Source organism: Diceros bicornis, chromosome 17, assembly GCF_020826845.1.
Source record: "Diceros bicornis minor isolate mBicDic1 chromosome 17, mDicBic1.mat.cur, whole genome shotgun sequence".
Lineage (NCBI taxonomy): Eukaryota > Metazoa > Chordata > Mammalia > Perissodactyla > Rhinocerotidae > Diceros > Diceros bicornis.
This window is the reverse complement of record NC_080756.1, coordinates 24,929,422-24,953,145: the sequence shown is the minus strand read 5'-3', so window position 1 is coordinate 24,953,145 and position 23,724 is coordinate 24,929,422. Positions and strand designations below refer to the sequence as shown.

The following is a 23,724-nucleotide window of genomic DNA, read 5'->3' as shown; positions in this document are numbered from 1 at the left end:
ATTGATCTGTCTGTCCTTATACCAAGGGTCCCTTGCATTTTCATATAATTTTTAGGGTCAGTTTGTCAATTCTGTCAACAAAGCTGCTGGAGTTTTGCTAGGGATTGCATTGAATCTTTATATAAATTTGAGGAGTATTTCCATCTTGGCAGTATTAAGTCTTTCAATCCATCAAGATGGAATGTCTTTCTATTTAGGTCTTTTTAAATTTCTTCCAACAATGTTTCGTAGTTTTTAGAGTACAAGTCTTACGCTTATTTTGTTAAATTTATTACTAAATATTTTATTCTTTTTTGATGCTGTAATAAAGATTTTCTTAATTTCTTTTTCAGATTGTTCATTGCTAGTGTATAGAAATGCAATTGATTTTAGTATATTGATCTCATGTCCTGCAACCATGCTGAACTCCGTTAGTTCTAACAAATGTGTGTCTGCACGTGTGTGTATGTGTGTCTGTTCCTTAGAATTTTCTGTATACAAGGTCATATCATGTTAATAGATAGAGCTTTACTTTTTCCTTTCTGATTTATATTCTTTTTTTAACTTTTCCTGCCTAATTGCCTAGTTAGAACCTCTAGCACAATGTTGAATAGAAGTTGTGAGAGCGGCCTTCCTTGTCTTTTTTCTGATCTTAGGAGGAAAGCTTTCAGTTTTCACCACTAAGTATGATGTTGGTGGGTTTTTCATAGATAGCCTTTATCAGGTTGAGGAAGTTTCCTTCTATTTCTGATGGTTGAGTGCGTTTATCATGAAAGGGTGTTGAATTTTGGGGTTGGTTTTGCCAAGTGATTTTTCTCTGTATGTTGAGATGATCATGTGATTTTTTTGGTCCATTTTTCTTTTAACATGGTGCAGAAAATTGATTTTCATGTGTTAAACCAATTTTGCATTCTTGGGATAAATTCTAATTGATCATTGTGTATGATCTTCTTTTATATGTTGCTGGATTCTGGTTGCTAGTATTTGTTGAGGATATTTGCATCTATATTCATAAGAATTATTGTTCTGTAAATTTCATTTCTTGTGATATCTTTGTTTTTGGTATCAGGGTAAGCTGGCCTCAGAATGAGTTGGGAAGTATTCCCTTCTCTTCTATTTTTGGAGTAGAGTTTGAAGGATTGATATTAAGTCTTCTTTAAATATTGAGCAGAATTTACCAGTGAAGTCATCTGGACATGGCTTTCTTTGTGGAGAGTTTTAAGATTACTAAATCCATCTCTTTACTTGTGATAGATCTCTTTAGATTTTCTGTGTTCTCTTGATTTAGTTTCAGTAGTTTGTATCTTTCTAGGAAAATATCCACTTCATCTAGATTATCTAATGTGTTGGCATACAGTTAATTATAGCATTTCCTTATAATCTTTTTTATGTCTGCAAGGTCAGTAGTGATATCTCCTCTTTGATTAATAATTGCAGTAATTTGAATCTACTTTCTTTTTATTCTTGGTCAATCTAGCTAAAGATTTGTCGATTTTGTTGATCCTTTCAAATAACCAATTTTTGGTTTTGTTGATTCTCTCTATTGTTTTTCTATTCTCTATTCATTTATTTCTGCACTGATCTTCATTATTTCTGTTGAGCAAATGGCAGCTGTTACTTATCATCAGAAGTAGAAGTCTGAACACTTTTGTCCACTGCTTCTTGGTATCGGAGTTGCCAAGAAAAATAGAGTACAGTCAAGCACTGGATGAAACAGTGCTTTACTCAAGTAGAGAAGAGACAGAGCAGCTTCAGTCGTGGGTATTGGTCTCTTATTCATTTCTCTATTGCCAGTGGGTTCCTCTCGGCAACCAATGCAGGGCAATTGGCCTGCCTGCACCCGTCTTGAGCCCAAGAATGAAGGACTCTGTCCCCTCCCCCACAGGGGACAGATATAGCAGTAGGGTTGGCCAGGTGCCATGTGATGCACATGTTTAAACAGAACAAAGGAGTACACGTTGTGTCTGAAACAGGGGAAGATAGTCCCATACAGGGTGACAAGTCCAGTACAGGCTCTGAGGGCTCCTTATCTCTTGGTAAGGAAGTCTTCCAAGCCAAGGCCTGTTCTTATGCAGCCATTGGGGTCTGTGGGGGTCAAAAGATTGCGTACACAGGACTGCCTTTCCCAACAATTTCCTTCATCCTGTGCTTTGGCCTGTTTTTGTTTTTTTTCTCTAGTTTTTTAAGACATAAGGGGAGGTTATTTATTTGAGATCTTTCTCCTTTTTTAATATAGGCATCTGCAGCTCTAACTTTCCCTCTAAACACATAGTGCATCCCATAAGTTTTGGTGTATTGTGTTTTTGTTTCATTCATTTAAAAATATTTTCTCATTTCCCTTGCAATATATTCTTTGGCCTGTTGGCTATATAGAAGTGTGTTTAATTTCCACATATTTGTGATTTTTCCAAATTTCCTTTTAGTATTGATGTCTAATATAATTCCATTGTGGTCAGAGATCACACTTTATATTATTTCAACCCTTTTAAATTTACTGAGGCTTGTTTTATGGCGCAACATATGGTCTATCCTGCAGAATGTTTCATGTGCACTTCAAAATAATGCATATTCTGCTTTTGTTAGGTGGAATATTCCTAACAAAAAGATAGAATGTCTATTAGGTCCAGTTAGTTTATAGTACTGTTAAAGTCTTCTGTTTCTTTACTGATATTTAGTCTAGTTGTTCAATCCATTATTGAAAGTGAAGAATTGAAGATTCCAACTATTACTGTTGAATTATCTGTTTCTCGTTTTAGTTCTGTCAGTTTTGTTTGTTGTATTTGGGAGCTCTGTTGTTAGCTGTATATGTGTTTATAGTTGTTATATTTTCACTATGGATTGACCCTTTTATCATTATACAATCTACTTTACCTCTAGGAACAATCTTTGTCTTAAAATCTATTTTGTCTGATACTGGTGTAGCCACTCCAGCTCTCTTTTGGTTTCAGTTCATATGATGTATCTTTTTCCATTCTTTTGCTTTCAAACTATTTGTGTCTTGGAATCTGATATTGAAAATATTTGAAATATAAAATTTAAAATTGTGTCTTACTTCTTCTTTAGACACTATACTTTTAAAAGATCTATTCTGTCAACCTCTGCCTTTTGATTTGAGTGTTTCATCTATGTATCTTTTATGTAATCAAAGATGTGGTAGGATTTATATATACTATTTTGCTGATTGTTTTCAGTGTATCTTATGCCTTTTTTATACCTATAATCTTCCATTACTCTCTTTTTTGTGTTAAATATATATTTTCTAGTGTACTGTTTAAATTCCCTTGTTTCTTTTACTATATATTTTTTAAGTTATTTCAATAGTGATTTTCTTAGCAGTTACAATTAAGATCTTACAACAATCTAGTTGGAATAATACTAACTTAACTGTTTTTCTTGGAGCAGAAGTTTTTGATTTTAATGAAATGCAACTTATCAATTTTTTCTTTCGTGGACTGTGCCTTTGGTGTTACATCTAAAAACTCACTGCCAACCTAAGGTCACCTAGATTTTCTCCTATATTATATTCTAGAAGTTTTATAGTTTTGTGTTTTACATTTAGATCTATGGTCCATTTTGAATTAATTTTTGTGAAAAGTATAAGGCCATCGTCTAGATTCTTTTTTTTTTTTTTTTTTGTATAGTAATGTCCATTTGTTCCAACACCATTTTGAAAAGACTCTTTTCTCCGTTGGGTTGCCTTTGCTCCTTTGTCAAAGATCAATTGTCTGTATTTGTATGAGTCTGTTTCTGGGCTCTATATTCTATTCCATTAATCTGTCTATTCTGTCACCAAAACCACACTATCTCAATTACTGTAACTTTATAGTAAGACTCAAATTCAGGTAGTTTCAGTTATTTGACTTTCTTCTTCTTCTTCAATATCTTGTTGGCTATTCTGGATCTTCTGCCTTTCTGTATAAACTCTAGAATCAGTTTTTGATATCCCCAAAATAACTTGCTTGGGTTTTGATTAAGATTGTGTTGAATCCATAGATCAATTTGGAGAAAACTGACAATAATATTGAGTCTTCCTGTCCAAAAACATGGAGTGTCTTTCCATTTATTTAGATCTTCTTTGATTTCTTTCATCAGAGTTTTGTAGTTTTCCTCATATAGATCTTGTACATGTTGTGTACATAGTGTTAGATTTATACTTAAGTAGGAGTGTTTACTTTTACTCATTTCTATTATCAATTAGAATGTTCTAAGTGTTTTATCATTAAGAAAGACTATCTAGATATTTTATCATATTAAACATATCCTTCCATTGATATTTATTAAGAGTTTATCAGAAGAAGATGTTCAATTGCATCAAATGCTTTTTTGGTGTTCCTGAAGATGTTCTTTATCCTTTAACTTATTCATCAGTTAAGTTCCAAGAAAAAAAAGTCCTACTTGATCATGGTGTCTTTTTATTTTTATTTTTTATGGTGTCTTTTTATTTTTCAGGGAGAAATGAAGCCCCATTTTTTCTTTTAACTTTTTCTTTCTTTTTTTTTTTTGTGAGGAAGATTGGCCCTGAGCTAACATCTGTGCCTATCTTCCACTATTTTTTGTATGTGGGATGCTGCCACAGCATGGCTTGATGGGTGGTTAGGTCTGTGACCAAGATCCAAACCCATGAACCCAAACCTGCAAAGCAAAGTGCGCTGAACTTAATCACTATGCCACCAGTCTGGCTCTCCTATTTTTTCTTAATTGTGAGAAATATATATATGAAAGAGTGATATATATGTATACTGTTTAAATAATATCTATCAAGTACCCACTATTCCAGTGAAGAAGTAGGCAAATGTGGAGACCCCAAAAACCCCTAGATCACAGTTCTTTCCTTCTTTAAAATAACTAGAACTTGTGTTTTGTAATAATCATTTATTTGGTTTTCTTTATAGTTTAACCAACTATACAGGCATCTCTAAATAATATATTATGATTATCCATTTTTGAATTTTATGTAAATGTACATATTCTTTTACATCTTGCTTTTTTCACTCAGCATTATGTTTGTGAGGTTCCCCTGTGTTTTTGGTGTACCTGTGGGTTATTCATTTTCATCTCTATAAATATTTCTTTGAATTAATACAAGATGATTTAGATATCCATTGTATTAGTGTTGTTTCTACCCTTTTATTGTTATTATAATCAGTAATGCTGGAAATATTCTACTGTGCACATACAAGAATTTCTCCAGAGCGTATACCCAGAAGTGGCTTGTAGCATATGTGCATCTTCAATTTTATTAAATAATACTAAACAGTTTTCCAAAGAGGTCGTAGCAGTTTAAACACCTATCATTCAGTTCACACGGCTCCATATCTTTATCAACACTTGGTATTGTCAGACATTTACATTTTTTCAAGCTCATAGGTGCGTGGAGGTATTTCTTTGTGGTTTAAATGTTCATTTCCTTGAAGTTCAATGAGTATGAGCACTATTTCATGTTAAGATTGGCCCATAGTTTTCTTTTTTTCACTATCTTCGCCAGATTTATTATATGAATTGGGGAAACTTTCCCCTGTGTTTTATAATAATGTTAATTTTATGGAGGTCTGATATCTAAGACAAGTTTTCTACTGTCTCTGTTGTCTGACACTTAAAGTAGGATGGCTGTTGGTTTGTTATGTGATATTTTTATTTCCCTATAAGTAATTCATGCACATGATAAAAACAAAAACTGAAACTCAAAATAGCACCAAAGACATAAACTGAAAAGCACACCACTACCACCCCTAGTCCCCTTCCCCGAGTGACGACTCAAAACCCTTCCTATATTTAGTTCTTGTGGTTTTTAGAATCTTAAATAATTTTATTACTGTATTTTTTGATTTATCAACTTTAAACAGTAACTATTAATAACAAACTATCAAAGATGGGAAATTTACTCTCTTATACTACCTTCTAATACCCACTCTTTGCAATGTTTCTTATTTATTTTCTTACTCTTGGTTCTTCTATTTCTTACCTTTAAATAATGGCTGCATATTTCTCTCTGCCTCTTCTGCCTTCTTACCGTCCAAACTTCTATCATCTGTATTATTTTTACATTGTTGAGGTCAATTACACATTCTATCATTGGGACTGTAATTATCTTCCGTGTTTTGTCTATTGATTCAGTTCAACATTTGTAAACCCATTAATGGTTTTTAAATTAAATGTTATAATTTTATATTTACTTCACTGAAGAATCAAATAATATGACTCACCATGCAATTAAGGTGATGACATTAAATCTGTTCAAGTGGAAAACCATGTAACCACTGCCAAGGTCACATAGAATCTCTGATTTCATACTCAGTCAGTTGTCCAATGTCCAATATCATGAATAGTAAGGTGAGAGAGTAAAGAGAGGTCTACCAACCTTATTTCGACTGCACTTCCCTTCCTGCTTTTCAAATATGCCATCCTCTTGCTTTGAGCCTCTCTGAAATGTCAATGGAATGAAGACCTCTCTGATGAGCCTCTGTGCCTAAGCTCCTGCTTCCTTCACTCTGTGCCACCTGTGTCCAAATCTAGTATCTTCTGGAAATTCATGAAAATCTCTGTTTCACTTATATTCTCATTGCTGTTAAGGATTTATTTCCTTTTATATATCTTCATTAAAACATCACCAGGATTTGGGGTGGTTAGCAAAAGTACTCAGTCTATCATCTTAAAGTAAAAGATTTTTGTCTTTGAATGTCCAGGAAAGTACCTAAAAACTATATGGCTTCTTAATTTTCAACCACTTGGGGTTTAACATTTTCTAAGAGTCCATTACTACACCCCTGCAAACAAGACTTTCAGAAAAAAAGGTAAAAATTATGTGCTTCCCTAACAAGTATAAACATTTAAGAATTTGAGATTTGGCGTAAGCATGCATAAGGGTCTAGTCATGGCTTATTTGGAAAAACAAAGCATGGAGTAAGGCCATTGGAAAAGATAGATTCAGAAACCTCTCTCAGGATCAAGAGTCATACAGCTAAGCACTAGGAAGAAGGGATAGAAAATGTTTTCTTTGTTTTTCTTTTCATCTTATGGTTTTTCTTTCCTTATGTTGCATTGTTCCACAGTTAAGCTTCAATTCTATGGCAGCTCCCCACATCCTCCTCCTACACACATCTCACTTCTCCTTAGTAGTGGCCTTTCTGGCGTCTGGTAGGGGAATAATGTAGGAAGAAAGAGTCTCCACCAAGCAGTAGTGACATTATAGCCTCCCATATCTCATAATGAGCACTTTGAACTATTATCACAGCATAAGAAGCATGGTGGTTTTGACATTTCTTTTGGGGTTCCCATCCAGTGTGCTATAATAGTGCTATTGGACTCATGCAGTCCTCAAATCTTGTTATCAAACATGCATTTAATTTCATGTGGCATCACCAATGTCAGAGGATCCATGTACCAGGAAAAGGTATAAAAATCTTAAAGTGAAAGTGAGGAAAAATGAGATGAATCAGTCTTTTACCCTCTCAAATCCCTAAACTGGAAGGGAAGGCATTAGAGGCCCGTTTTCTTAGATAAGGAAATGAAGGGTGTTAGAGAGCTGAGTCTAACTGTAGCCCTAAGGAATGTGGCCAGCAGACTGAAGTGAAATTTACAACTTTGAACATGGTGAGTTTCGTTCATCCAAATTTTATATTTAAAAGAAAACCTTCCCTTTGAAAACTACCTAACAGAGACTGGCAATGCCCCAGATCCTTTAAATATTCTCAAAATGAATCATAACATGATGATAATTTTTTAAAATACCTTATTTCACCAAGTTATGGATGATACTCTCCCAGTCCCCTTTGGGCCAAATCAGATATTCTGTGCCTGCACCAGCACAAGCCGAGCTCCAGAGTGGGGGGCCCTTTTATCACTTAATGCTACCCAAAAAAGCACAGAAAGTTACTACCAATGAGAAATCTGGTTTTGTGTATTAAACACATCATCTCTAATTTAAAAAAAAAAATCTTAATCTTATAATTTGAAAAAAAATTTCCCCAACTTCTCGTGAGTGAGATAATTTGTAGTAGCTTTATCTTTGAATACCTGTTGAATAATTTGGACAAGAAAGACTAAAGAATGACTGGACTATTTTCTTTTAAATGTAATGACAGTTAAAATTTTTGATATTATCTCACATATATTATTTTATTCAATCATCACATCATAAATAGATAAATCAGAATAGCATAGTGGCAAAGAGCTTGATGTTGGAGTCCAGGAGACTTGGGTTTAAATCTAAGCTCCATATTTGACAGCTTTGTGATCTTGGAGAGGTTACTTAATCTCTCAAAGTCTAATATTCCTTATGCAAAAGGAAGTGGTTAATAGTATTAACCTCATAGGACTGGTTTGAGGATTGAGTGAGTATATGCATGTAATAATATAATTATAACTACCTAACTCATTTTAACTGCTATCATCCTCATCACCTATTTCTTCTTCTTCATCATCATCATAATCATTATCATCATTTCCAAGATCAAGAAATTAAGCCTGAAAGGGTGACTGACCTTTCCAAGTACACATAAGTAAGTAGCATGAGCCACGAATAGAAACCAATTCCTCTCTTTCCTTTAAAGAGATTTCCTTTTTAAACGTATGAAGAGTTTTTCTCAAGGAGTAGATCCTGACTAATAATCTTCTAGGGCCATGGTAGTTAAATTTAACTCAGAGAAATTGCAATTAGATATTATGTGGCATTTTAATATGCTTGGATGCACTTTGAAAGCATCATTTTTTCTTGTTAAATTTTAAGAAAAGACATAGATACACCTTCCCTGTACAATCATTTGTGCACTTCGAGACAAGTAACTGGGCCAAATTTTCTTTTTCTTTTTCTTTTTTTTTTTGTGAGGAAGATCAGCCCTGTGCTAACATCTGCCAGTCCTCCTCTTTTTTTGCTGAGGAAGACTGGCCCTGGGCTAACATCCATGCCCATCTTCCTCCACCTTATATGGGATGCTGCCACAGCATGGCTTGCCAAGCGGTGCGTCGGTGTGCGCCCGGGATCCGAACCAGCGAACTCCGGGCCGCTGCAGCAGAGCGCGCGCGCGTAACCACTTGCGCCACCGGGCCGGCCCCTGGGCCAAATTTTCTTTTAAGGCTAATTTTGGCTTTCTAATTCAATGAGCATTTTCCTGTGAATAGATATCCCACAGAAGCCTAGGTTTATTCTTCAGTTTGGATAGGTAATGATTTTAGTTGGTCTTAATTATCTTAGATATCAAGAGGTAAGTGTTTCTTTTCTATATCTGGCTTGGAAATATTTCCAACAAGCAATCATTTTAGGATCCCATGAATCCTAAATTTCTACAGTTGTATTAGTTTTCTATTGCTGCATAACAAATTACCACAAACTGAGTGTCTTTTAAAAATACCCATTTATTATCTCATGGTTATAGTAGGTCAGTTGTCTGGCAAGATGTCACTGGATTTTCTGTTCAGGCTTAAGTCAGGTTGTCAGCTGGCTGCATTCTCATCTGGAGTGTGGGTATTTTCCAAGCTCATTTTTTGTTGTTGGCAGAATTTAGTTCCTTTCAGCTATAGGACTGAAGTCCCCATTTTCTTGCTGTCTTTCTGCCAGGGCTGCTCTCAGCTCCTAGAGGCTCTCTCATATTCTTGTCCTGTGACCTCCTCCATCTCAGCCACAGAGAACCTACCTCTCATGCTTCAAATCTTTCCAACTGCCTCTACACTACCAGCCAGAGAAAATGCTCTGTTTTTAAAGGGCTCATGTGATTAACTTAGGCCCACCCAGATAATCTCCCTTATAATTAACCCAAGGTCCACGGATTAAAAATCGTGACTGAATCTGCAAAAATTCCTGTTGACATATAAGGTAACACAATTACAGGAGTGATATCTCATCATATTCGTAGATTTTTCCCATACTTGAGGAAAGGAGATTGTACAAGGGCAAGGATCATTGGGGGTCATCTTAGAATTTTGCCTACTATAAGTGCTTAGGGTATCTGGGGCAAGCAAATGTAGGTCTCTGAAAGCATCTGAATAATTGTCTCATCATCTTCTATTCTCTGATGAGCTTTCTTCAGCTTCCCTGTCTCCATAATTGTCATCCAAGTTTAGCATGAGTTCTATTAACTTTACTTTAAATATATTTTATTTTTGTCCTGAGTATCATTACAATTTAGTTACAACCGTATCATTTGTGCATCGCTGTAATAGTCTGCTTTCTACTCCTACTCAGTCTGAGCTCTCACTTCCATCCAGGACTGAATCCATCCTGCAAATCAATGATTTTGCAGGATATTATACTACTTAGAAAACAATCAATAGGAACTATTTTCTATGGCATCAAATCAAACCTTCATTGGAGACTTTTAAGACCATCAGTTATAATATGGTCTCACCTATAAATATCCAATTGGGTATTTTGCTCGCTACCCAATCCATACGCCTATCCTTTGCCGTAGCTAGGCAGATTTATCCACTGCCTCACAACACAATGTTGTAATTCCTACCATTTTTATCCCTCTATCAGAGATGATCTGTAATTCCTACCAATTTTATCCCTCTATCAGAGATGATTCTTTCTCTTGATTTTTTTTTCCCTTCCCTCGAGGCACCGAGTAATTCTAGTGTCTCCTTAAGACTTTCCTTTATTCCTGATTATAGTCTGATACATGATAGTCTTCTTTTCCTAATTAGATTATAGTTCATTTCCCTAATTATGTTATAAAATACTCAAAATTAGAGATATTTTTGTCTTATAATTTTGTACTGATAGATAGTCGTCCCTCAAAATCTAGATGCTAACTACTTTCTCTTAATAAGGAAATCATCAAGTCGAAGTCAAAATCTGTTACTGAGAAATACATTTCTACAAAACAGAATGACATTCAGTGGCTGCTGTCAGTTCCTAAAACATGCTGGCAAGTTGAATCATGAAATACCTTTGCCTGAGATATTTGGGTAAACTTTAATAAAACTGACAATTTCTTGGTCGATTTGAACCAAATAGTTTTAAACTGAATTCCCCAAATAATTCCCTCAATTTTCTCTTCCTCTTTACTAGTAGAGATCCTGGAAGTAGAAGACAAATTAGGCCCATATCTAAGTTTACAGAGAAAATATCTGAAACTGTATTACATCCAGTTTTGCAATTTCCAAAAGAGTCTTGTGCTGAAGAAAGAAGTATCCTCAACAGTGGTCCATCTTCAGTCTTTATCCCTTGAAACTCTATGTACTATTTGGAGTTTTGGGCCGCCAATTCATTCTTGAAGTTACTTTTCTCTCTAGCTTCTATAATATTGTTTTTTTTTGGATCTCTTCATCTATCGCTTCATATATCTCTGGCCTTATCAGTCTCCATCTTCTCTAGAGTCATCATAAAAGGAAGTGATCTTCAAGATTCTGTCCTTGATTTTCCCTGTTCTCTTTTTCATTTTATTTTTTTACCTGAAGAACTTTCTTCCTCTCCATGACTTTAACAATTACTTGTCTTTGAATGAATTAAAATTCAAGACTTGACCTTCCCTCAATCCAGATTCCTATCTATAGCTGACTGTTCTTCATTCCTATAGAGATTTTCTGCCAGCCCTTTAAATCCAATGAGTCCAAAACAGAATTCATAGTACATATTTCATTCCTGCTTTCTTTCGTATTTCTCGCTTCAGTTAATGGCTTCACAATCCTTTTAGTCACACAATCTAGAAACTCGGGAAATATCTGCCACTCTTCCCCCATGCTTCACTACCCGTACACTATCATTTCTATATTTTCTCTTAAACTTATCTTTTGCCTACAATATCCTTTCCACTGTAGAGATCTATTCATCTTTTAGGTCTAATACCTAAAAGCCACCCTTCATACATGAATAAATATTCCTGGAAACTTTTGTAGTCTCATGGTTTTTACTTAACTTTGGGTATGATTGTTTTGTATATATTGGCATCCTTCAATTGGTGACAATTCCTCAAGGGCAGAGATCATTCCTGTGTCCCTACAATTTATCTCTGTGTGCCTTTGGCACCGTAGATGCTCAACAAATGTTTCTTGAATTCTCTGTGCCCTTGTATGAATTGCAATATGATTTTCTCATTCAAAAAGCAATACTATTTTCCAATCTCGTACATTACCTGAAATAGCATTTTCTAACAAGGGGCTTTCTGAATTCTTGATGAAATTACACTTTTTACATAGCTTCAAAATTCTCCACTGCCTTGACCAGAGAAGGCTGATGATCTGCCTTTAAAATGCCAACAATCAATTCTTCTTCTTTTTTTTTTGTCAGGAAGACCAGCCCTGAGCTAACATCTGATGCCAATCCTCCTCTTTTTTTTTTGCTGAGGAAGGCTGGCTCTGGGCTAACATCCGTGCCCATCTTCCTCTACTTTATATGGGATGCCTCCACAGCATGGTTTAACAAGCAGTGCGTCAGCACATGCCCGGGATCCGAACCGGCGCACCCGCGGGCCGCCGCAGCGGAGCGGACACACTTAACCGCTTGTGCTACCGGGCCGGCCCCCCAACAATCAATTCTTAATTAAATCAACATTATGAGTGGGTCCTCTGATTGCTAATGCCAGCATGCTCTTTCCCTATTGTTGAGTGAAGTAGTGTTTTGTTTTGTTTTTCAGTTTGTCCTGAATTATTCTTAAATAAATCAAAGATTCTTTGCAAGTTTCCAAGAAACTAAATATAAATCTGCAGTAATAAAGCTTTAGATGCTTTTTCAAATATTTCCACTTAGAATTCAAGAATGAAGTGTGTCTTTATGAATCTTAATACTAATTTTTTGTTCTTCCATTGTGACATACATTACTTCCTTTAAATATTTTTGTACAACCTAAGGGAATTTTTCTGTTCCTGTTTATTTTATAGTCATCTTTCACTAAAAAAAGTATTTTATGTTCATAATATCTATTATCCTAGCCATTATATCATTTTCCCAAAGTCATTGTAAAGATTTTTTCTTTCAGGGGACTTGTGAAGAGTTTTGAAAGCATTCTGCCCAATAGCCAGTCTCCTAAGGATATACCCTCTTCAAGAGATGTTTGAGATGATACTCAAAATATACTCTTGGCCTTGGTTTTGACTTATGTAAACATCTTGGCTTCATCAAAGTCACAAAGTTTTACCCAAACCTTTATTTTTAACCCAGTATGTAAATTCATTCTATTTTTAAAATCAAATAAAGCATACTTTCATCCTGCTCAACCCTAATTGACAAGATCCTAGTTTTTCTTATTTTTTTAAAGGCAAATTTAATAACAGGAAAAAGATGCAACTTTGTATGTTCAGTTTAACATTTCTACTTTGCATTTTTAAGTTAAAAGTGTGTTTGGAGTATCATAGCTATCATTTTATTTTTATTAAACAATAATGGGTATAGTTCTTGCTGACATTATCTGTAGTTAATGGACATTTGTCTATAGCCCTATATTATTACTGAATTTGTGGTAATATTTAATACCCACGGTAACAATTAGTAGAGTATGTTTTGTAAGCTTCCCTTTATTGAATTGGTGAATTATTTAGTATATACAAGGTAACTCACTAGGAAGAAAAATTGGGCTGGTGAGTTTGCTAAGAGACACACAAGATTAACATGCCTATTAGGTCCATCCAACCTGATTCTGCACTGCAGAGGCCTCTTTCTTTGCTCTGTAAACACTGGAGGATGTACCATCAATTACAGTAGCATCTGAGTTTGGTGAAGGGTAAGGAACAAGCATTATCTACCCGAGGTTAAATAGATTTATTTATTCGTTCAACTATTTTTTAGGTACCAATAATGTATCGGTCATCGGTAATCAGTAATAAATGACACAGTCCATATTCTAAAGGACTTTGCAGTCTACTAAGTATTATTTTTCCTAAAACGTATGTTTTACTCCAAACCTAAAACTGTGAAAGACGAAGAAACTAAAATGCTTTCTCCTGACTAAGACTAACTATGCTCTATATCAATAAGCTACTTTTAAGTACCTCTGGGTAAACTAACATCACTCAGACATAGTTAGAGAAATTCAAGCCACTAAAAAAATATGGTCATCTCATTTGCCACCTCTTATATCAAGACTACCAATGCTCAGGGTCCCACATAAGGTTGCAATAGTTGGATACTGCAGAACTCCAAGGGGCATTGTTTACATAGATTAGGATGTCAGGAGACTCTTCACATAAATTACAATCTGCGTGGCCAAATGCCCCAACCCAGAGATGTCTTTTTCAGCCACCTCTTTCATGGCTTTGCAGGAATAAGAGTTAAAGTTGTTTCTTCACTTCAATTTGTTCAGTGCTTTTCGAGCTCCTGCTGTGTTCACGGCATTTCTCTTCATGGAGTAACAGAGAGGCATAAAGATAAATAACACAGAAATGGATAGTTTAATGGACAGCGTTAGAGTCTAATCATTTTCTTTACAGACTCCAGATCCCAATGGAGCCACAAACAAGATGAGTTAATAACTGCATCTCTTTTCTCAGGGATCCTATCTTAATGAATGTGTTCAAGTTGGCCAAGAACTGGTGGTGGCACTTACTTAATAAAAGCCATATGGAGAATCTGTGCTCTTTCACTAGGTCACTTAGCAAACATTACCTTTGTGTTCCCTTAGTGCTTTCTGATCTCAAGAGTAGGAGACCGGAAGGACACTAAACCATTTCCCTACCAACTTCCTGTGGTGCAGCCTTGGTTTCATCAGCTAGCCTACGGTACTGAGTAAACTCACATATTTCAGTATGAACTGGCTTGAGGACCCATATGGTGATTATTTTTCTCACAGAGTTGCAATGGCAACATTGATCATCAAAACAAGAAAAATGAGAAGTGTTGGCATGCTCCCATGGCCATCTGTGACTTCTGTGTGCTGGTACTTAGTGTTGAGAGGGGAGCTGGGTGATTGAGCTGGCTCTTGGTTTTGCAATGGAAAGTGAAGGAAAGCATTCTTCTGCTTATGCCTGCTTGTTGTATTTTTCCCTTTAAACAACATGGTTAGAAATTATGATATTAAATCATTTTAAATTCCATTGCCATGTCACATTTCACTTTATGTATTTAGCGCTTTGAAATATGAGACTATATGATAACTTAATTGTAAAATTAAGTTTGCTGCCTTGATCCATGCATTCTTTTATTGTAGTGGTAACGTTAAACCTTTAGTTTTTATTGGATTCTCAAATTTTTATTTTGCTATGAGAATTATGAAACACAATCTGACTTGTTTTGATTGAGTTCTAACATTTTAACACAAGTATTATAGGAAGAAATAAAAGTGATTTTTATTCCCTTTTAGAAAGTGTTACAATAATTGTGCAGCATGATCATGAAAGAATATAATATTCATGACTAGAGCCAAAGATTATAAACATTTTAGAGCATGAATAATAACTAATATATTAAAACACATAGAAGCATATTTATTATGTTGAGTCACATGAAATTGCTGTTTTTTGTAGGATAAAACATGGTCAAACTTTGACAATTTTGTTTGGCTCAACTTATAATATATTAGTTAGGAGACTCTGTGCATTCCCACTACCTGGTTTAATCAAAATGAAGTGATGTGATAGTTAACCCTAAGTGAGTGAGTCCTTAGAACCTAATGTCAATTCTTCTCTCTTGATTTAATACCTGCTTTCAGTCTATTTGACTATGCAATAAGTCTATTTTAAAGTGATTAGGAATGGAAGAAGGGAAACAATATTAACTTGTTTAGTAACTCTAAATGGAAGTTCAGTATTTTTAAAAAATCAAGAAGTTAAGGTGAAGGACAGCATTAGAGTCTAATCATTTCCTTTACAGACTCCAAATCCCAATGGAGCCACAAAGTTAAGACTATGGTTAAGACTATGAATTAAACCACGTTTTAGGGATTATCTGGATTTACTTCTGTGCACTACCCTGTCTCTGATCACCATATATAATAGATATTTGAGTAGGCTATACAATGAGTATGTTTCCAGATGAGATCAAGGTGATATGAAATTTTTGAGAATATCTATCTGCAGATTTCTAGCTGAAGAGAGAAAGTGATTTACTACAGGGTGTGTCCTTGCTCATGGTAATTCTCTAAATTCTCTAAATTCTCATGGTAGTTCTGTCACTGGCAGAGAAGTCTCATGGTAATTCTCTAAATTCTCATGGTAGTTCTGTCACTGGCAGTCTATGTGACACGAGCATGTCCTTAACCTTTCTAGAAGCATTTTATTTGTTCACTTCACCAACAGCTTGTAGTGCACATATAAATTCACATGTTCTTACCAACAGCTCTGTGGTTCCCAGGAGCCCAACCCAGAGGTTGGGAACCATTGGATTAAAAAAGCTGTGTTAACCCTTCTTGGTCTCGCATTCTAGTTCCTATTACTCTAAGAGGAATTAGCAACAATTGAGGAAAAGCAAACAAATTGGAAATTTGAAAACATGAACGTGAGTCTAACCACTCAAGCTGGTAATTATGTGTGAATTCTTTCCGTTTGACTGGCAGCCAGAAACCAGAGACAGTGGAATTGATGAGCCAGTGTGTCCTGCTGGTGCTGGCTGCAGCCTGAAAGGAAATAATTTAGATAATTGTTTAATTGGATGCTGCTTAAAAAGAGAAGCTGGAACTCCCCAAGAATCATGGTCCAGCGTAAACATCTTTTCAACCATATTGGTTAAATAAAAACCCAAGGATATTGTATCGAAGGCCAGCATCCATGAGGTTCCATTTTCACTACCATGAAAATATTCCTTTTAACTGTTTCCTGTCAGTCCTTGTCAGTCTCGGTGTTTTACTTTTCAATGTTAAGTACTTCTAGATGATTATTTTCCAATATGATACTTACAATGGAAAAGGAAAATAAATGAAATCTTAGCTACAAACATGGTAACAGGAGGGTGATATTCAAGTGCTTCACATTAGAGGCAGTATGTATAATGGTTGTGGCAGGTTGTCATGAGTCAGCCTGGGTTTGAATCATCTTATACCACCTATATCTTGTATTTTATAGAACTTATAAAGTCTGTAACCGAGGTCAGCTTATTTGAACTTTCTGTGACTCAGTTTCTGTACTTGTAAATTAGGGGTGGTGTCATTAGGGTTGTAGTAAAGATTATACAAGTTAATTTGTATAAAACACTTATTATTATATGCCTGCCATTAATTTGCTATTATTGCTGTTTGCTATTATTACTGTTTCCTTCTTAGCAGTTTCATATAAATGTGACATTTCATATAACCTGAGTCACGGCTCTCTTAGACTGGTGTTTTGACTGAATTACCATAGCATGATAAAGTCTATGCATTTTACAAGAAGTGGCTCAGAAAAACAAACCATATGCAATACATTTGCTTCTGCAGCTATGTCTAGATAAGGCACTGAATCTAATTTTGGAGGTGGAATGACCAATTAACGTATTTTGGTCGTGCTTTTCCTTTCCTTTTTTCCATTCTCTTGAGACTATTTTTAGGACTCTCTCTCTGAGCTGTATACATTTATATTTAATGATTGCCATTTTTATTCTTTTTATAGTATTGAATATTAAATATCAGTCAGAATACCTCCTTTAATTTCCCTTTGGAGTAATAAAATATTACTAGTAACTTTTTCTTGATATCTGTAGCAATACTCTGTCAAAATACAAGTACTTAATAAAGCCAGAAAACACCTATGAAGAGCTCTTAGAAAGAGTATTATTGGATACATAAAATATGTCAAATAAAGCAAACACCCAAGGGGTGAATTGGTGCAGATTTGGTCTTAGGAACCTCTCACACAACAGGTATTATGATAAATTCCAATTACCAAGAAGTTTTAATGATTAATTTTGATGATGTTATTCACAATGAGATTATTAGCATGAATAAAAATAACTCCTTTATAAATCTTGTAATAGATGAGGTTTCTGATTGCTCAGAAGACACTTATTTCAAACTCCCGGATTTTGACACCTAAAATGTGCCTATGAATGAGTATTTAATTTTATAGTGTCAGTTTACATATTTAGACCAATGAAGTAACATTAGAGTATGAATTCCTATGTAATCTGTGCTCACTAAAGGAGTTTCTAGGTATCTCTTGGGGAAAATATAGAGGTGATATTAAAAATACTAACCTGTTGACCACAGGCTCTGACCAATAAAATGGACACTGGCCATAGAGCTAGAGTGAGGAGCTGGAGAACCCTTCTTTCACCAGCGCTTCACACTGTAGTGCTGGACAAGAGGAAGGTGGGGGGCTTTGTGAAGGAGGCTAGAGAGGCAAAGAACGGGGAGCTTGAGGGAAGTGGGGCCCCAACTATTTACCAACCTCTTCAGCCATACAGTGCATCCCAAGGAAGTGTATATATTCGTAGCATCCTTGTGAGACACGCAGTTGAAAAGCCAAGAGTGATGAGGAAATACCATTATTACCAAAAGGAGCTTTGAAGAATAGTCAATATTTGTCTGTCTTTCGTGAAGGTTGTTATATTCCTTGTTGACAAAAGAAATTCTGACAATTTCATTCAAATTTGCTTAAAGTTTATCAAACTCAAAATGACAAAAACAGAAACAAATTGGCTTAACTTGGAGAAAAAATGTGTTTAAAATCCCATTATTCTTGTTTTTGACTATATAATAGTTGCGATTTCTTTCTATTGAATTTTAATAATTATTTAGGATTTCTCCCATACTCATTTAATCCATTTGAATTTCTGGAAATGATCAAAGGTATTCTAAAGGGTAGCAGAGATGCTCTGTTATTTATATTTTGGAGATCATGAGACAAGTTCTTTTGAGAGTTTGTAATTTTAATAAAATGAGTTTTATTAGAAATTTTTATTTTCCAAAATTGAAAAACAAATTATTTACCTTTTCTACTCTTGGAGGGAAAGATCTAAGGAGGGGTTCATTGTATTCATTATATCAAAGTATAACTTGTTCCAAATAAGAAGTTGTGAAAAGGAAACCCAAAATTTTGGTTTAGAAATTTGTACTTTGTTCAATTGAAAAGAGAATTCTAGAATGGTTTATATTATTCTTTTTTGAGTATCAATTATAAGACATTAGAGGGCAAAAACAGTTTGTTAATTGCCAAAATCGTTATATGTTCTTCTAAGATATTAGTTCACCTCCATATTTTTTCTTCCATTTTTCTTTTCTTCTTTATTTCCTTTTTATTTATTTATTTCTTCCTTTAGATTAAAATTATTTTCAAAATAATTCTTCTTTTTTATTTTCCTTTTTACAATTCAAAACAACATCCAGATACCAATACAGCTCTGAAAACACAGGCTTAACTACATTATAAACAATTCTCTGGCAGATTAAATTTTCACTGCCCACAATTTAGATTTACTGTGAATGTCAATACTAAAGACTTATATATTTTTTTATTTTTATAAATAACTTAAATGATAATTGTTACAATTTCAACATTCACTGAATTCTATCTGCATATCATTAAGCAAGATTTTTAGGGGGCTACAAAGATATATGAGAGAAAATCTCAGGCCCCTAGTATCTTATAACAAGAAGTGGGCCATCAGACACAGTGTGACCTAGACAAGTCACTAGACCACAGGTCATCTATAACATGAGTCCTATGATAAGAGGCTATACCGTTGGCAAGTAGAGGTGGTTTCTCTGTGGCGCTCGTCAGGCTGTGGGGACCAGTCTGACTATCCCTCTTTTTTGTAGGATGATAGTGGAATCCAAGGACTTCCTTACCCATTCACCATCTGCCTTATGTTCTTACATATGTATGTCCACTATCCTCAGTAAAACGATGCACATGTAATGAGAGCTACAACCAATGTTCTCTTTGGGATATGTATTGTACTAACCGAGATCATTTGCAATTTTTATTGTTAATTATTTGTTCTGTAGTCATTATCTTAATGTTCTTTAGAGAAAATCTTGGAAGAGATGCTGTCATACCTTTATCTGATTGCTTTTGAAAGAAAGCACTTAATTTACTTCTTTTTTCATCTTCCTTTTGGTGACTATGCCTTAGGGTAGGTACTTGGCAAGGGGTAGATATTTAATACGGCACAGATAACATGCATTCTCCACTGTCTATATTATTATATCGAGTGTCTTGTTCCTTACAGGACGGTTCTTTTTACTCTGACTTCTGTGGTTGTGCTGGTCATTACAACTGACTGGATCAGTTGGGACAAGCTGAATCGGGGATTTTTGCCCAGTGATGAAGTTTCCAGAGCATTCCTGGCTTCTTTCATCTTGGTCTTTGACCTCCTTATTGTAATGCAGGTAAGTGTCTTTCTGTCTCCCTCCTCTCACTGAAGCACCTCTATGCTCTGTTCTCAGTGTGACCAGCCCTAAACAGTGAACGGCTTCGTAAAGCTAGAGAAGTGCATGGTTTACAGTTGCTATTGTTGGGACCTTCTCTGATCATATTTTCAGCAGTTTTACCAGAAGGATAAGCCACTTGGGCTTTTATGAGAGGGGGCACCAAAAATTCATTATGTGAACATTGCAAGGTGGGCCCCTAGAAACCATACAGCGTGGTGGAGTTTTCTGCCAAGGCTTCAAGGAAAAAAAACAAAACAAAACAAAGCAAAACAACCCCTGTCATTTAGTAAATGGAAAGCTGCAGAGATGAGGATGATAGAAAGCCAGCAAAGCAGGGATATGCAATTGCCAAAGCAACTCAGGGTTTTATAGCAGTTGAAATGGAGTGATGTAAAAATGCTTTTTCTGCTTATGGAAATTATCACTTTCTTTCAGTATTCACCAGAGATCATTGCATTCTCATGTAAACAATATTTCTGCCCTGCTTAGCAACAGACTGTTTGTACAATAGCAGTGCACTAACCAGGGCTACTCATGTAATCTTCTGGCATGAATGCTTTGGAGTCTTGGGAGTGTTCCTTTGAATGGGGCAGAAAGAGACATTAACTATTTCTTGGCACCTTATCTTGCTCATTAAATGTCCATCCATTTGCTAGACATTTTCTTCTTGGTTTCATAAGGCAATTTTGGGTTTTCCCCTCCCGAGGCATTATAAGTCACCCGAACAAAGGCTACCATTGCTGAAGGGGAAGTAAACTCCATTGTGTTCTGAATTTATGTGAGATTTTACAGGATAGCAGATTGGTTTTCTCATTTCTAGAGGTAAAAAGAGGCTTTTATAAGAGATTCTGTAGTATCTTAAAAGAGAATAACAGTCTGGTTTTTTTGGTATATACAATAGCCCAGATGTTAGATTTAAGATGGTTCCTAGAGTGTATTATTGTTTTAATGGATGACAATTTAAAATACATTATTGTTTTAAAAAATTATATAAAATTCAATTTCTGTCTCATCTGAAAATTGATGTATTTCTTTATATCTCCTGGGGGATAGTTGAGCATAGTGGAGAAAGCCCTGGACTTTGAGTAAGAAAGCATTGGCGGGTTTCATATCTGTCTCTCATTTGCTATAGGACCTCCTCTGGACATTTATAAAATTGAATTTATAGCACTTATGCAATAATGTATCTTGCATTACTTGTTTAAAGGCTATTTTTATCCTCTTCCATCTAATACTCCTAACTAATATACTTTCTTATGTAAAACATCTGCTTTGGCCAAGTGACCTGCTGGTACCTCTTTGAACCCATCTTAGAGTCAAATGTGTTAGTAGCCAAGTAGACCATTGTCTTTTGAGCTTGTTTAAATTTGTATGTATGACAGCATAAATTTCCTGATTTCCTACTACCATCTATCATCTTCTACTCTCTTTATATAGTTTTAGTTAGTCTTTCAATAAGTTTGCTAAAATCAGGGACTTGGAGTGGGAAAATGTAACATTACAATTGCGGATATTATGGACTCACTCAAAACGTACTTAATAAAGAGAGATGGAGGAAAAGAAGGATAGTCAGGATTTATACAGGCAGAGTCAGCAGGATTGGGAAGGGAAAGACATTCTAGATGAAGGAAATGGCATGAAAATGTGGAGTCAGTAAAGTGCTGAAGTGTTAAGAGTAGCCAGAGCACCAATTGACTGAAGATGGAGAGTTCGTGCTGAGGAATATATCAGTTTGGACCATTTTGGCTCCAATAAAGGCTAACAATCACCCTGCCAAGTGAGCTTAATCAAAGGGGGAATATATCACTGCATTATAAGATGTCCTACAGAATTAAAGAAGATGGATGCAGTTGCATGTTAGGGACACATGAAAGCAGAGACTTAAGTTTAACAGGGAACCAGGACCCAGCTTTTATTCTCTCTCTCTCATCTTCTTTTTTTTTTCCCCCTCGCTTCTGCTTTCTTTGACTCTCCTACTGTAGAGCAGCTTCTTCAGCCTCCCAGTTCACATAGAAGAAAATGGCCACAGTCCACACCTCAGAGAGAGACCACTCTCTAGCTCTCAGGCAGGCCTAATTCCAGATTCCTGGGGAGGAGACTGCAGGGACTGGATTGTCCTGTGCCCATTCATAAACTGACAGGGTGAGGCAGTCCCAAAGGAAAGAGGAGAGAGGTTGGGCCTCAAAAGCCAGATTGATAGGTGTCTAATCCAAGGAGGAGTTGAAAATGAGCCCAAAGAGTAGGTCTCAACTCCTTTTCTCTCTCCCCCAACACTGAGTCAGCCAGCCGGGATTCATCTTTTCTTCTGTCTCTTGTGGCCTCAGCCTTCCTTCTGTCTCTCCACCACCATTCTGATCCTGACTCTCCTCTATACTATTGTGAAATGATCTCCTGTGGAGCCTTCTGCCTCCAGACATCCTCTTGTCCCATACACCCCACGCAGCTCACCCTCATAACCTTTCAATCTGAAATGCCATGTTGTACATGTCACTTTGCAGCCAAAAATGTTATCAGTGATGCCTCATTGCCCAAGAAAAAAGTCTAGACCCCAGGAGCGCTCTCTCAGTGCCCTCCATGGTCTGGCCCTGGCTGTGTTTTCTCTCACATCTCTTGTGCTCTAGCTCTCTAGACCAAAGGGCTTGTTGCTTGGACCTTGACCACAGCATGCTTATTCCAGGATGTCTGTGAGCCTCTTTTTCCTCCCCAGATGTGTCTCTCTCCTGTTCTGCTCATCTAGACCCTACCATTGAGGACCTTTCAAACCCCTCTTATCAAAGCCACGTGATTACTTCCTCCTTGGAACTCTGCAGCACTTTTTATCTGAACTGCAAATCAGCATTTCACTTTTTCCCGCTCTATAGAGCAGGAACCATAGCTCATAACTATATATCCCTGGAGCCTCCCTAACACAAAGCCTTACATGGGCAGCAGTAGGCCCAGAGTAATAACGGCTTGATGAGGATAAAGAAGTGGCCTTTCGGCACTGAATCTCATGCAAACTCTGTCTCCCTTTGGGAGCATCATGTTGAAGTTCCCGGGAACTGGTGCATGTGGTAAGAGTGTGAATTTAAGGAAACAGAGCCCCAGAAGGCATATCTACTTAAGACATTTAAAGTATATAATACAAATATCCTAACAAGTCCATAACCAACTAAACGATGATCTAATTCATTTCACAGTCACATGTTTTGGACAAAAGAAAAATAGAACAGTAACAAGATTAGTGGAAATGGAGGGAGTAGTTTCACTAAAAGATTTGCCCTCATTAGAATTATTAAGTGATTTAAAAGAAATTGACCCTAGGCTTGTCTAATACTTGGAATATTCAACTTATACTATTGAAAGATATTTTAATATTTGGTAAAAAAAGAAAAGTCATTAGAATATGGTACTGTTGCTGTAAAGATTTTATTTTAACAAAATTAGTAGGTCAGTTTTGAATACTTTTAGGGAAAGAATAATTATTTATTTTATGAATATTCATTAAATAGGATTTTTCTATATTTACTGTGAAAACTGAGGTATCACATTTTTCTGT

General features: G+C 35.8%; 1 protein-coding gene across 9 annotated transcripts in view; it reads left to right on the top strand.

Moving 5' to 3' along the window:
• The window catches only part of TMEM117 (transmembrane protein 117), a 444,048-nt gene that overhangs the window by 346,715 nt on the left and 73,609 nt on the right, over window positions 1-23,724 (top strand). For all 9 annotated transcript variants that reach the window (XM_058558458.1, XM_058558460.1, XM_058558459.1 and 6 more), the window contains one exon: window positions 19,985-20,144. In XM_058558458.1, coding sequence (XP_058414441.1) covers window positions 19,985-20,144 — 160 coding nt within the window. The remainder of the gene's footprint in view (window positions 1-19,984; window positions 20,145-23,724) is intronic.